The sequence below is a fragment of the Zingiber officinale genome, chromosome 2A, assembly GCF_018446385.1.
Source record: "Zingiber officinale cultivar Zhangliang chromosome 2A, Zo_v1.1, whole genome shotgun sequence".
Lineage (NCBI taxonomy): Eukaryota > Viridiplantae > Streptophyta > Magnoliopsida > Zingiberales > Zingiberaceae > Zingiber > Zingiber officinale.
The window spans coordinates 26,159,937-26,175,822 of NC_055988.1; the positions used below are offsets into that span (position 1 = coordinate 26,159,937).

Consider the following 15,886-nt stretch of genomic DNA (forward strand, 5'->3'; position numbering starts at 1 on the left):
TGTGGCTGTTCACGGTGGAGACGCAGAGAACAGAGGAAAGAAGAAGAGGAAGAAGATCGACTGAGGGGCTTGCTTCGTCCTTCGTCGCGACCACACTTGATGCTGGTGGCCGTGGAGATCGGTGGCGTCGCAACCTAGCTTCAACTTGTAGTGGTCAGCGATTGCGTGCAGGGGAGAAGGGTTCGGCGAAAGGAAGAGGAAGGGGGAGAAGAAGTGCCCGGATTTCTCCTTTGCCGAGGCTTTGTTCGCGTGGAAGAAGATGAAACGCGAAGCGGTGCTGTCGGGTTGGGGAAAAACGAAGAGGAGAAGAGAAGAGGGGAAGAGTCGGGCAAGGGTTCGGCGACGGGAGAAGAAAAAGAAAAGGAAAAAGGAAAAGAAAAAATAGAACTTTTCCTCATTCAAGTGGGGTAACTTAAACATGCTTTCTCGTGACCCAATATTTATCCTCGTAACTTACACTATACGGTCTCCGAAAAATTCCCAGAAAATTTCTAAAAATTCCGTTAAAGTATTTCGTCCATTTAACCTTATTATTGGGTTACGGTATTTTACAATAAAGAATTTCATTGGATAGGTATGATTAATCTTTAGCAAAACATCAAGACCATCAACTATTTTAAAGCGTCGCTTTTCATGGCTTACCATAATATAATCCCTTTATCATCTCACATCATGACATGTTCATAGGACTTGTCGATGTTATCCTAGTGGGCACATTTGAATAATTGTTCAATACAACTATAACCCAACCCATTAAAAGGAAGACTAAGTTGAGAACTCTTTCACTATGCATAGATTTAATTCAATTAGTGGCCTATCAAATTAGCTATGTGGTATGTTCTCTCTTTTATAAGGAGTGATGAGTCCTCTATTGATTTCTCCCTTATCTCTACAAGTGTATACACACAACACTTTTTAAGTGTTCCACCTAAAAGTGTCAAATCATGTCAATCCTCTTAAAATATGAGTAGCAACCTCAAGTCTAAGGACTAGTCATACCCATTTGCATGAGACCCTTGTAGACACTGTAAACTACCAAATGAGCTTTCAGTAGATTGTTATCTAACAATAACAATCTCTTGAATGTGCTAATCTAGCCATCACTATGTCTATTGGCGTGAGATCACATGTTGTTAATGCATAACAGATATGTAACATATATTAGTCATAGCATGAAGTCGATATTCCTAGTTATCAGAATCAGGATTTAGGGTTTCGTTCCGTGCCGGGCGGAACGGGCGAAACTTATCGTTCCACCTGAGCACCGAAACCAGCATCAGAAGAGCAATAATTTCGGCGTGCATCACACGACAGAAGGAATCGTGTGCGCTCGTCGTCGCGAGACAGAAGGAATCGTGCATGCTCGTGCGACAGAAGGAAGGAGGAGGAAGAAGAAAGAATGGATCTTTGGGATAGTTTACGGATCACTTACCTGGAACATCTGCCTCGGTGAGGCCACTAGTGAAAGACCAGTAGGCGACGGCGGAGGCGAGGGGACGGCGGTGGCGAGGGGACAGTGAGTCCCGTGTGAAGGGAGGCGGCGAATCGCCCATCGTGATGAGAAGAAAAAGTAGGGTTTTTAAAAACTTATAATTAGAAATTAAAATCGTTATTATATATATATAATTTTAAATTAATTATTATATATATTATATAAATTATTAATTAATTAAATAAACGGTTAATTAATTAATATAATTATAATATATAATTTTATTTTATTTTATTTTTTTATTAAAAATATAAAAAAAATAAAGTGAAAAAATAGATAATTTATATATATATATAGTTATATAATTTAAAATAATTTTAAAATCAAACTTTAAATTATTTTTATAAATTAAAAATAGATTAAAATGTTATAAAAGTATTTAAAATAATTTTAAAAATTGATAAATAATTTTAAAAGTCTATAAATAATTATAAAATTTTAATTGTTAAAAAATAAATAATATATATATATTTTTAAATAAATTTGATTTTAGAATAAAGCCCAAGTTAACAATTCTCTCTATATAAAATATTTAATATAGATTATTTACAATATTTTTAAACTATAATTATATAAATATATATATTATATAAATTAATAATTAAATAAATTAAAATGTTATATAATCAGTATATATAAATTAGAAATTTTCTATTAATTTATATATTATTATAGATAATATATATATTTTTATCTTAAAATAAAAGATTTAAAACCATAAATATTAAAGAAAATACTTTAAATTACGTATGCTTTATTTCGGAAGTTTTGATAAATATATGCTATCATGTTACATAAAGTTAATAAAACAACTTATATATATATATATATATCGTATTGAAACCGTATTGGCACGGCACGATACGATACTGAAACTGTATCGTTCCGGTCTAGGACCGAAACCTCGGCACGAGTCGAGATTTTAAACCTTGATCAGAATCACTAAACCCAGAGACCAATTCAATAACATCACCTTGCGCTTTAGGATCATCTTATGCATATCTTTGATCCATCACTAAAGTAATGTTACTCTTAGGAGCTTTTATTGGGATAACGAGATGACTGAATCCGCGATTTCATTAATTAAGTATGCAATTGCATTTCATAGTGATTCTCTTTACAATCTGATTACTTTAGGGTACTATCACTAACATAGAGATCATTGGTCAACTTTTATTTCTTGGTATCATTTCAACCTATTTTTTCCATTTTATATCTCTTGGATCAACACTTAACTGTTCTTGCATAGTAGCATGTTGTAAAATTATCTTCCCTAATAACCCCATAATTTTAGCTTTCTCCACTAACACTGCAATCCAAAAAGGATCATAAGTCATGTCACGGTCTTCGAAAAAGTCATTTTCGCTTAAGGAGTACATGATCACACAAAACTCCAAACCTGTCTTCATTTCTGCCATTCACTCTAGTCTGTTAATATATCTTTATTGATCTCTTCTTTGCTAATAATAAATCTAGGATATTGCTAGACGGCAAATCTTATTTGTCCTGTCAACTCACTGATTTTATGCTATAACTTTTAATATAATTTAATTTAAGATAATTGTTGACCCACATCGGAAAAATCCACCAGAAAATATGGGGAACCATAAGCAACATGGAATATGACTGATGAGAAGAAATTGGACATTTCTTGTAGAAATTGTTAGCCAATTTATTTGCATTGTTTACCATGAATCATTCTGTATTGTTTTATTGCTCAATTTGATTATGGTATTGGCTCAAGATAAGACATCAGAGCTGTCCACATTTTGTAGCAAATTACTACTGTCATTATTTCTATTTTTTTTATCCATTCAATTTAAATTAGTGGATATTTGCATCTCTAGGTTACAGTTTGTCAAGTGGTGGAATTTGTTTAGTTGATAAAACATAGTTTTCCTCTATTTGGTTTGTCCTTCCAGTTAGATTTGCCAGATCCTCCAATTGGTGAAGGGAAATCTTATGATGCTGATTGTAAGGATTTGCGTCCCACACTAGATTGGACTCCAGAAAGTGGCTGGAAAGTTCCTGCACCCGAGGTTATCATACTGTTACTTTTAGCATTAGTGTTTGTTTGAACTTTGAAGTATGTAGGGAACTGTCTAGCAACAGTAAACACATACTTTCTTGATTCTTTAAGTTCTTTTGCAATTTGTATGATTAAAAACCAGTTACTTTAATGCTCTACTTCTTTGTATTTCACAAACTAAGCAATTTGACTTTATTTTAATTTTGGGCCAGATATTTTTTTGATCAGGCGGATGAACAAGCCAACAAGGGTGGGTTGTATACCCTACTCCTTTGTACATGTTTGTTAGTGTCATGTAACTATATAAGAAATATTCTGTATGCATTACATGTGGAAGTTACCACAGGCAGGTTGATAAATTTAGTGTTCAAGTTTCTTCCCCATGCTGTTGTATCATATGTACCATCAACGAAGAATACTCTAGGTTTTGAACTTCTGATCAAAGTTCTGATAATTGACTTCTCCTAAAGGTTCAACTTATTAGGAAAGGATCTAATTTATATTTTGTTTTGAACAGTGACAAGCATTTATCCCCAACCGCTTATTTGGATCTCACCATTATTGGCTGAATTATTATACTTAGAGCTAGATTTATTAGGATAATTTTATGTCCTTAAATTCTTTACCTTAGTCCTAGATGAATTAACTGATCACATTCAAGATGAAGTATACTGTACTGTTTGATGAAGTGTACATAGATTAAATTCAGAACTTTAAAACGTGCAGGGCACTTTTGGAAACGAATTTCATATCTTTAGATATCTTGGATATACAACTTAACATGAAGGAAATTTTGATTTGTTATTCTGTTATGATCGGAATGGTTGAAATAAAGAGGAGCTATAGTCATGCAATTATCATGTGTGTGCCCACCCCTTAGGCAAAAAGAATTTATAAGATTGTTAATATCTGCCATATTTTAAAAATTGAAATGACCAGCTGTTAGAGAGTAACACATTAAAAAAAGTTAAGGTAGAAAAAATGAATAGTTTAAAATATTGAAAAATGATATTTTTGATGTGTGTTGTTTACTAGAACGAAAAAAAATAAAAATCTTAATATTTGAGAGCAATTAGATGGGTTGAGACGACATGGATATGTTCAGAGGCAACTAATAAATTTTTTGTTTAGAAAAGTGGAATCAGTTAAAGTGAAAGGGAAGAGGGGGTAGGCGGATACTAATGAAAATTTAAATTAATGTAATTTAAAATGATTTTAATATTTGTTATATAGCTTTGCATAGAACTAAATAAAAGTATAAGATCTATAGGGATAATTGGAATAAATGTGGCTTGCTAATGACGATGACAACTAGTAATAGTAGGGCATTAATCCTATCAAGTGTCTGGTTATTTTTTCCCATATACTTTTTTTGAATGCCTGATCATCTGTGTTTGATTTCTCAATTACTTTGTAAAAGGAATTTGTGGGTGCTAAATGTTGATTTTCTAATCTAAAATTACTGTTTCATAACTTTGATTGACACTGTCTTCAGAATATCTACTAAATTTACATTTTTTATGGTTGCTACTAGGAGCATGAAAGTCTTTGCAGTTGTGCCAGATTGATTCATCGGGACAGTCAAGGTACTTCTGATCCTAATCTAGTGTTTGCTCTTTGTTCATTGTGTTTTCAGAAATTGATTAATCATAATTATTTAATTGCCTATTAGTTGTGAATGAACATGTTCAAATAATAAAAAAAGGAAAAGATATACTGACTTAGCCAAAGTTTAAAATTTCGACCCGTGCCGAGGTTTCGGTCTTAGACCGGAACGACACGGTTTCAGTATCGTGCTGTGCCGATACAGTACTAATGTCATGTATCTTGATAACATACGTTTGTCAAAACTTTTAAAATAAAGATTAGACATTCATATCAACAAAAATGTGTTTCATATGCTTAGGAACCAAGAATCTAAAAATGCAGAAGCTAAGTATGTTCATATTTATAATTTCAAATCTCAAATTGATTCTAAGATAAAAAAAGTTATTATCTATAATAATTGTACAACTCCTCCCATGACAAATAGTCATAGTCGGTCCCAAGTCTGGATAAAGGAGAAGGGTTGCGTTAGGTTGCCAACCAGTGTTAAAACTATGACAAATATTTAATGAATGAATACATTAAACTATTGTGCTAATGTTAGGTTGTTCCTCAGAAGGAACGCATTGCAGGGTCCGACTGTAATGTCTCGGCAAGGACCGTTATATTTCCAGAACTCGGGTGTAATGCTAAATATGCAAGTGTTCGTATTGCAGGATCTGATTGTAACGTATCGATAAGGACTACTACATCTTCATGAGAACTTGAGTGTAGTGTTAAATAGGTAAAATTTCTCACACCATAGGTTGGATAAGAACAAATATGATAGGAAAACTAATAATCTAAAATTTGGAACATGGAACATAGGAACCCTCATGGGTAAATCAATGGAGATAGTAGATACGATTATTAAGAGAAGAATTAGTATTTTGTGTGTACCAGAGACAAAATGGGTAGACGAGAAGACAAAGATAATAGAGAACTCGAGTTTTAAGTTATGGTACATCGGAAAGAGTAAAGCAAGAAATGGAGTGAGTATTGCTTTAAATAATTTGTTAAAGGATAAAGTTGTCGGTGTAGTTAGAAAAGGGATAAAATTATAACCCTTAAGATAATAGTGACGAAAGAAACTATGCACTGCAACTAAGATTAGATGAAGCAACTAAATTAAGGTTTTAGGATGACTTAAATGAAATATTATAAAATATTCCGCAATGATTTTAATAGGGTGATCTAAATGGACTTGTCGGAGTGAAAAATGAGGAATATGAGAGAGTACATAGGGTTATGAGTTTGGAACGAGAAATGAGAAGGGAAAACTATATTAGATTTTGCGTTAGTATATGATCTTATATTTAGCTAATATATTTTTTAAGAAAAGAGAAGAACACTTGGTCGCGTTCAAAAGTGGAAAAAATAAATTACAAATTGACTTCCTTATTGTTGCAAAGAAAGATAAAAAGATTTATAAAGATTGTAAGGTCATGAGAGAGCTTAACTACCCAACATAGGTTAGTAGTGTTGGATATACACTTCAAACGTAGTATCAATAAAAAGAAAATATATACTCATAGAATTAAGTGATGGAAGTTAAAGGATAAAGTGAAGCCCGGTGCACGAAGCTCTCGCTATGCGAGATCCTGGGGAAGGATCCATTGTACGCAACCTTACTTTGTTTTTTGCAAGAGGCTGTTTCTAGTGGTGGAAGTTAAAGGATGAGAAGTAAAATATATTTAAGGAAGAGTAAGAGTACATGCATTAGGTGAAATATATGGTGACTCTAAAACGTCATGAGATAAGTTGATATCAAAGTTGAAAATAGTAACTAAGAGTGTGCTCAGTGAGTCAAAGGGACATGTACCACTAAGTAAGGAATTTTAGTAGTGGAATGAGAAAGTATAAGAAAAAGTGAAGGAAAAACGAATAGCTTATAATGTATTATATATTTGTAAGAACGAGAAAATTTTTAAAAAAATATACAATAACTAAGAAAGAAGTTAAGAAAGTAGTGAATGAAGTAAATAATAAAATTTTTGAATGATTATATAAAAAATTAGATATAAAAGAAAGGGAAAGAGACATTTATAAAATAGCTAAAACAAGAGAAAGGAAGACAGGAAATCTCATCCAAATAAAATGTATTAAAGATGAATATAATAGGGTACTAGTAAACGATGGAGAAATAAAAGAGCAGTGAAAGAGATATTTTCATCAACTTTTTAATGAAGTTTTAGGTGACCAACATAACTTAGGTAATTTAAATAGGTCAAATGAGTATAGAAATTTACATTTTTATCGTAGAATTCAAACTTCAGAAGTAGAACAACAATGAAAAAGTCGTTGGGCCCAATGATATTCCGATAGAGGTATGGAAGTGCTTAGGGAAATAAGGTATTAAATGACTTATAAAATTATTTAACATGATATTAAAAAGGGAAAAAATGCTTATGGAGGATAAGTTCTATAGTTCCCTTATATAAGAATAAGGGAGACGTACAAAATTCTGTAAACTATAGGGTTATTACTTTGGAAAAAAGTAATAGAAAAAAGATTAAGGAATGAGACTATGGTGACTGAAAATTAATTTGGGTTCATGCCTGGAAGGTCGACAATAGAAGTTATACATCTTCTTAGACAATTAATTGAAAATTATCAGGAGCAAAAATAAGATCTACACATGCTATTCATTGACTTAAAAAAAGCATATGATAGAGTCTTAATTATATGGAGAATTCTAGAAAAGAGAGATGTTAGCGTAACATATATTGAACTAATTAAGGATATGCACAAGGATGTAATAACTAGAGTAAAGACTTCAGTCGTAGTAACTGAAGCATTTCCAATAAAGATAGGGTTACATCAAGGATCAACTCCAAGTCCCTATCTTTTTACACTAATTATGGAAGAACTCACTACGGATATTCAAGACACAGCACCGTGGTACATGTTGTTTGCAGATGATATTGTTTTAGTAGATGAAACATGTGAAAGAGTAAATGCTAAACTAGAATCTTGGCAGGAAACACTAGAAGGAAAATATTTTAGGTTTAGTAGAAGAAAAACAGAATGTATGAAATTTAAGTTTAGCAATATTAGACGTAATGAGACAATTGTTAAGATAGAAGATGATGAGTTGTCTAGAGAGTTTTAAATATTTAAGATTATTTTTATAATACGATGGAGGGATTGAGAGAGATGTCTTACATAGAATATAAGTAGAATGATTGAAATGGAGGAGAGCATTGGGTGTTTTATATGACCGTAAAATACCTCTAACACTTAGGAAAGTTACAGTTAGATTTGTTATGTTTTATGTTGGGTTATAACTCGAGCATATGAGCAGAAGATGAGAGTTGTAGAGATGAGGATGTTAAGGTGGATGTGTGGACATACGACAATGGACAAAATAAGAAATGAGAGCATTAGAGAGGAAGTCGGAGTTGCATCTATTGAAGGAAAACTCTGAGAGACGTTTAAGATGGTACGAGCATGTACTTGGATGACCAATAAATGCTCCAGGCAATATGAAACTATGATACTATGATAAACACACATATCAAACGTGTAAGAGGAAGATAAAAAAAGACTTGGTTAACAACAATAAAATAAGATAAAATTTATTTATGTATAGATGATGATATAGTAGGAGATAAAACTCAATGGCGTAAAAGGATTCATATAACTGATTTCACCTAGTGGGATAAGGTTTGGTTGTTATTGTTGTGTTGTTGTATCTATAATAATTATATAAATTAACACAAAAAATCATAATAAATATATATATATATATCCTATATTAAATTTAAAATCAAATTTATTTAAAAAATTTATATATATTTTAAATTTTTTAACAAATAATTATTTAAAAAATTTTAAAATTATTTTACAATTTCAAAATTATTTTAAATATTTTTAATTAAATTTTAATTTATTTTTAATTTATAAAAAAATATAAAGTTTCTTTTTAAAATTATTTTAAATTATCTATTTTTTTACTTTATTTTTTTATAATTTTAATAACAATAATAAAAATACAAAATTATATTAATTAATCAATAGTTTCTTTAAGTAATTATTAATTTATATAATATATAATTATAATTTATATAAAAATTAATTAGAAAAACTAATTATTAATTTATATAATATATAGTTATAATTTATATAAAAATTAATTATAAATTATATATATAATATAATGGTTTTATTTAAAATTTTTAATAAATCTTTATTTTTTATCGACCTCGCGATTTTACCTCCCATCGCTATTTTTTTTTTCACGCTATCGTTGCTTCACCGCCGCCGCTTCGCCGCCTCACCGCCGCTTTTCGCCGATGTTTCTAGATAAATCTTCATCCCCAAATTTATTTCTTTCTTCCTTTTTTCTTCTTCCTTCTATTGCATGTGCACGTGGAATTGTTGTGCATGCTATGCCGGTGCCGGTCCTGCGTCGGAACTGTAAAAACAGTCCATTTTGGATAGCACGACTCGAGATTTCATTCACTGGACCTAGCATGATTAGGGAATTAACCCATTAACACTTGTAGGTTCAAATTTATTCAAAATGCTTGAACATAAGTAGTGGTTTGCTTATGTTTGGACCTTGAAGAAACAACTAAAGGGGTGGGTGGAGAGTGAATAGCAATTGACCCTGCAAAGATATAACATGGTTTCCTCTTTATAGCCTTTCCTTAACTTATTTTTATGCTATTCTGTCATCAATTAGTTGACTTGATCCACCATTAAACTATTTTTCTGACCGCTTTCTCCTGTAGTCTACTGACGGTTATCTATTTCTACCATAAATTGACTAAACTCTTGTAGACCTAGGCAATCCAATCGTTGCTGCTCCAGTGTGTATGATCAATGACTCCTTTTGGCTTTCTAATTGAGACATCAATTGGTGGGAATCCACCATAAGTCAACTAGAACACAATTAGTCAATTTTGGAGCCACTATGCATGAGTTGACTTCTTAATCACTTCAACTCACTAGCCAACTGGAAACATCTCCAAGCAACTGGAGCCCCAACCACAATCATCCTAATAATCAAGCCTTCTCTTAAGTTAAAATCTACCCTCTTTCAAGGATACAAGTCTCTCAACTCTCACAATCCAGCTTTACTAGTCCTTTGGATGCACCAATCTCTCAGATTTGCTCCACGTGCCACCTTCGAGCTTTACCTACGTAATTCGCCTTTTTCCATCTATTATCAATGTTGCACCTTGATACGCATCTTACCGTGATCCTTCTGACGTTTAGGGTCCCTTTGATGCTGAGCCAACTGGCTTGGTAATGCCAAGTTAAGCTCCACGAACTACTTCAACACCACCTCAATGTTCTAGTTTTGTGGTCCCTTTGATGCTTTATGCAACTTTCACTAAACTCTATAAGTCCTCCAAGCCATTTAATGTGCTGCCTTGGTTGCGCTATCATCATCCATATTGACCTTGTTGAATCACTAGAGCTCAATGTGTGCCCTAAATCAAGTTCCTACTCAATTTAACACACGTATCAAACATATATGGCTTAACATAAACCCTTTGCCCATATATTAAAATCCAAGATTAAGTATGACCACTTAGCACCCCTTATAACTATATCTAGCTGAGAAAGATAGATTTTAAAATCAGTATATTTTTTAAGCCCAACACAATTCTCAAATCTAGTTAAAGGTTCAATTTTTTACTTAATCCTAAAAATCTTAGTTTTGACCCTCATCTAGTTGTAAATGTCCAATCATACCCATGCATCAATTCATTAGACATTAAATACAAATTGAATTCATTTCATGCAATTTGAATACAAACCACAATGTTCTCTTGCATGTAACCCCCCTTAAGGCGTAATCAGCTACGATTGAGCTTGCCACTCATTCCCAAATCCTTTGACACACCCAAAAACCCTTTAGTATGTCAAACATCTATTTTTTGGGATTTAAAACCTATTAATCAAGGCACTCACTAGAGATAACCTCTTTGATGCACGAGGATTTGTTGGATTCTTTTTATTATTTTTAGGAAATTATTCTTTTTTTGTTGTAATTTTGGGTTTTTTGGGTTTTAGGGTATTTTTGGTAATTTCTATTTTTATATTGTTTTGGATTTTGAGTTCGTTTAGAATTTTTAGAATTGTGAGTTTGTTAAGAAAATTTTCTCTTTCATTTCTTTACAAGTTAGGAATTGAGATCTATACGTTAGGATTTCTTTCCTTTCTTTGTATCTTAGAGTTTGGAGTCTATATAAGTGTCTGTTTGCTGTTTAAGGGATGATCCTCGGTTATCAAATAATATTTCCTTTTTTCGAAAGAATCTGGAAGACGACGGTTTCTCTTCTAGTCTTCTCCTCAATTCTCCCCTTTTTATCATCTCGCAGGATAATCGCTATCCTGTCGTCAGTTGGTATCAGAGCTGGCAATGGAAGGTCATCGTGGTCGTGTAAGGCAATTTCGACTGAGAAAGCCTTGCACCGTGGTCGTAGCACCCAAAACGAGATTGAGGATTTACAGAAGCAAGTTGCAGATTTAAACCAACATCTAGTGGCGAGGGTGCGAGATTTCGTAGTGCTCGAGATCTTAAGGGTCATAAGTTCTCTTATCCTAATTTTGGTCCCGCTTTCAAAATTCCATATCACAGTCGCGCTCAGTTCCGGGAAAGTCGTGGTCGAGAGGAATGATATGGAGATATTGAGTTTCCAGTTGATCTTCCTGATAAGTCACAGACAAAGGGGTTCGTTGATTGACTTAATGAAGTGAAGCAAATTTTTTATTATGAGGAAGCACCTGACTAGATGAAAGTAAAATTGGTTGCCTTCAAACTCAAAGGTCTAGCATTGGAATGGTGGGAGTACTTGCGACGTTCACGAGACCAACACGGCAAGGTCAAGATCAAGGATTAGGAGAAGACGAAGAGTCACTTTCTTCCTTTCGATTATACTCAAACTTTGTTTCATCGACCTTAGAGTGCAAAATCTAATTATAGGAAGGAAGTTGAGTTAGATGGTTTGGAGGATGATGATTACTTTCTTGGTCTTGACGAAACCAAGTTTCCTTCTCTTGGTGATAAAGAGCTTGAAAGCTTAGGGTCCTTATCTGAGATTGATGACCTGGCAACAACTTTTAGAAAACTCAACAGAGCCATCGAGGAACCCAAGAAGCTCGCTGACTATGTGGTCGAGGAAATCGCATCCGAGACTAAGGAGAAGAAGCCAGAGGAAGCTGTGGAGGAGCCTGCGAAGCCTGCAGTCGAGGAGCCTGCTCCACCAGTAGAGGAGGAGCCTTTACCTACCCCACCGGTGCCTCTCAAGGAAAAGATTGTTGCGGCCGAGGATGATGGTGCGAAGACCGTCGAAGCCATTGAAGAGACGGTCAACCCTGTCGTCCCTGTTCCTTCGGAGATCCCTGCTGTGAATCAGGGCCTGGCGAATGGTAACGCTGAACCTCATGCTGTGAGGAAGCTTTACCCCCACAACAAGAGGAACAAGCTCTAGATCAAAACTGTGATGAAGGAGGTTCTAGCACAACAACGGGCTCAAAGCAGACAAGAATCATAACAATTGGAAGGTCAACCAGTTGAGATGGATGCTGTTTCAATAATTGCTACAATTCTTTCAGAAGTTCAAAAAGAGGTTCTTCTGACCTCACCTGATACTCTTTTGGCGACACTGACCCCTGCACTTGTTGCTGAAGCAAATATGTTGCGTGAAAGATTTGCCCATTGGCACCATACTGGAGCACTCATTGGCATGAGTTCCAGGAGTTGCCGGGTGAGTCTTCTAGACATTGTGATGCTATTGGGTCTAGTCTGGACAGAAATTTTGAGGCTGTTGCACGAAGAACTGCACTAGGCAAACTGATGGTGTTTTCTTGTTGACATGAATGATCTCAAGGCAATGATGAGATTGTTGGGTATTCAGCCACTGTACGAAGGTCAACTACAGAGGCTTTTCTTGAATCGATGTACCCATCATGAGACAAGAACTTCTTTGGTGAAAATTTTGATGGAAATGCTAATGGTTGATCTGAGGGGACCTATTAACAGTTTAACTGAATCTTCTGAATCACCATTTAGGTTGTATGTGTGTCAGAGTTATATTACATATTCTCGTCCTCAATTTCATGGTGGAGTTCCCTTGCTATTATCAAGTCTTATTATGGAGTCATTGGCTAATTCGACTAAGAACCATCCCAAAGTGTCAAAGCTGCTACTCCATCTTGAATTGCCAATTTCGCTAGAAGCAACAGTCAGGGGACGTGGGAAAGCTGTACTAATGGATGAAGATAAACCTGAATTTAGAATTGGAGCTTATGCAATTGTGTCGCTTGTAGGGCTCCTGAGGCAACCATTGTACACGAGGAGTGTTTCCCATTTGTAACAGTTGTTAAACCTTATTGAGGTTGTTATTAACTCTGGCCTCTCCAACAAAGCTGAAATTTCACTTGAGCAACAAACTATGTAAGACACCATTATCTGCCAATGTTGTCGTGTCTTCTGCTGATGAGAATGTTAAATTGGTCAAAGCGGATGATTGTGGAAGGCTTTCTACGTGTGGTACAAACAATGAAAGAAATACACATGATACTTCTATGCTCATTGCTTGCACATGGAAGATTATCAGATAATGCTTACAATCTTGTGGCTGAGGTGTTAAAAAAAAATGGTGGCCAGTGCTCCTACATATTGCCATTTATTCACTACAGAGCTGGCCACTTGTGTGGGGAATTTAAGTATCTATGCTATGATAGAACTTAATTTATCTGAGGATGTAATGTGTTATAACAGAGGATAGTGCGAAGAAGTCTCTTGAAGATGAGGAAGAATCTAAATATGTGAGTTTTCAACCTACGGATACAAAAGTCCAATAGTTGTATGTAGATTTTACCAATTTGGTGTCAGATGATGACACTTATTTGAACTCGAGGATGAGTTCTTTTCAACCTGAGAGGACGACTGATGCAGGAGGATTTGTTGGATTTTTTTATTATTTTAATAACTTTTAGTTTTTTTTGGTTCTTTAGGGTATTTTTGATAATTTCTATTTTTTATAATTTTTTGATTTTGTATCGGTTTAGAATTTTTTAGATTGCTATTAGGATCTCTTTCCTTCCTTTACAAGTTAGGAATTGATATTTATATGTTAGGATTTTTTTTTTTTCTTTCTGTGTCTTAGAGTTTAGAGTCTATATAAGCATTTGTTTAGATATTTGAGGGATGATCATCAGTTATTAAATAATATTTTCTTTTTTTGAGAAAATTTGGAGGACGGCGGTTTCTTTTCTTGTCTTCTCCTCAATTTCCCCCATCTTGTCGGTCCACAGGATAATCGCTATCCAATTCGCGATACTCTCTAGTGACCCTTCCAAGTTTAAATGTGTTCCTGCCATTTCCAAACCTAGATGGATCACTTGTACCATAATCATATGTTACCCCAGAGTAATAATGATACATTGAGTTTTGATGATGATGGTTTGTACCCCAAAGAGGACTCTTATACTACTTTGACCTTTGCTTCCTTAGAATCATGTTCATGCCCTTTTTTTTTTCTCTCTTGATAATCAAGCCTTTGTTTCTAATTCTAGACTTCTTAATCTAGAATTCTCATGCCTCCCTTGCATGTTTCTTGACCTAGGCATATATCTACTGTTCTTGAGTTGTTTTCCTAGGTTTTTTTATCTTCTTTCCTAACATTAGGCGTAGAATATTCATCATATCTTAAACCATAATTTTGCACATGCAATTTAAAATTCAAATTTTGCTTAGAAATGGATACCTTTTCCTTTATCTTTAGAGCTTCCCTTTTATTTGAGCTTTCAACTTCTCTACATTCTTTCTTGGGCTTATTCTTCCTCAACCACCTTCTCTTTGGGCACTTGGTATATAGTGGCCCCTTTCACCACAAGTGAAGCAAATATTGTGGTTGATCTTCATTCTTTTTCCTACCACTTGGATCAGTAAAATTATTGAATTCACCAAGTTTACTCCTTTACCTCTTTCTCTACATGTGAACATTTGTTTTTGCAGTTACCTTCTTTAAATTCACCAATTAATCTCCTAGAAGATGCTTGAGGATATGGGAAGTTATTACCCACTTCTCTTGATATATATATATATATATATATATATATACACATGCTACGTGAGGGATTTTGTCTAGTATAAATAATTTAACATTGTGAGGTATGCTAACATTAACTCAGCACATGTCTCAGAGGTTTGCACTGCAAGCTTGTTTTCGCTGTAACTTACGTTTAAATGCTGAAACTAAGCATGAACAATTATCATAAGTTGCTAACTTGACTTTGCCTCCACAAGTTGTTTGGTAGCCCCACAGTCAAATTCCGCTTGTCGTTGGCTTTCAATTGTTTGTCAACTTGTCCATTGTGTATCGTTTTTTCAAAAGATTTTCTATGCTACCTTCATGCATTTATTCAGGTAGAGGATATGCTGCTAGTAGAAAGGATTCTTTAGAGAAAATAGTATGGTTCATTTGTTCACCCTTGTTAAGTATGCAAAGATAGCTAGATAGGATTTTGATTAATTCATCACGACATTTTCCAATGGTAGAAAATCAAAAGAGCGTTCTTTTATATCTATATCGTCAAAAGGATGCCCTTCTGACGCCGGGCAGGATAGTGATCACCTTGCGAACTGATGCGAAAAGGAAAATTGAGGAGAAGACAAGAAGATGAACCTCCAAGAAGGAAACTTTTTATTAAAACTTGAGGGGTTAATCCTTCAACATCTAAACATTACTCTTATATAGACAACAACCTAAGACTCAAATAAGGAAAGAAATTACAATAATTACAATTAACAGTTTTTA

The 15,886-nt window shown here is 34.0% G+C and overlaps 1 protein-coding gene across 3 annotated transcripts in view; it reads left to right on the plus strand.

The window, feature by feature from the left end:
* Positions 1-15,886, plus strand: part of LOC122040968 — a 62,475-nt gene that overhangs the window by 38,278 nt on the left and 8,311 nt on the right. For all 3 annotated transcript variants that reach the window (XM_042600465.1, XM_042600467.1, XM_042600466.1), the window contains exons 5-6: positions 3,415-3,531; positions 5,056-5,107. In XM_042600465.1, coding sequence (XP_042456399.1) covers positions 3,415-3,531; positions 5,056-5,107 — 169 coding nt within the window. The remainder of the gene's footprint in view (positions 1-3,414; positions 3,532-5,055; positions 5,108-15,886) is intronic.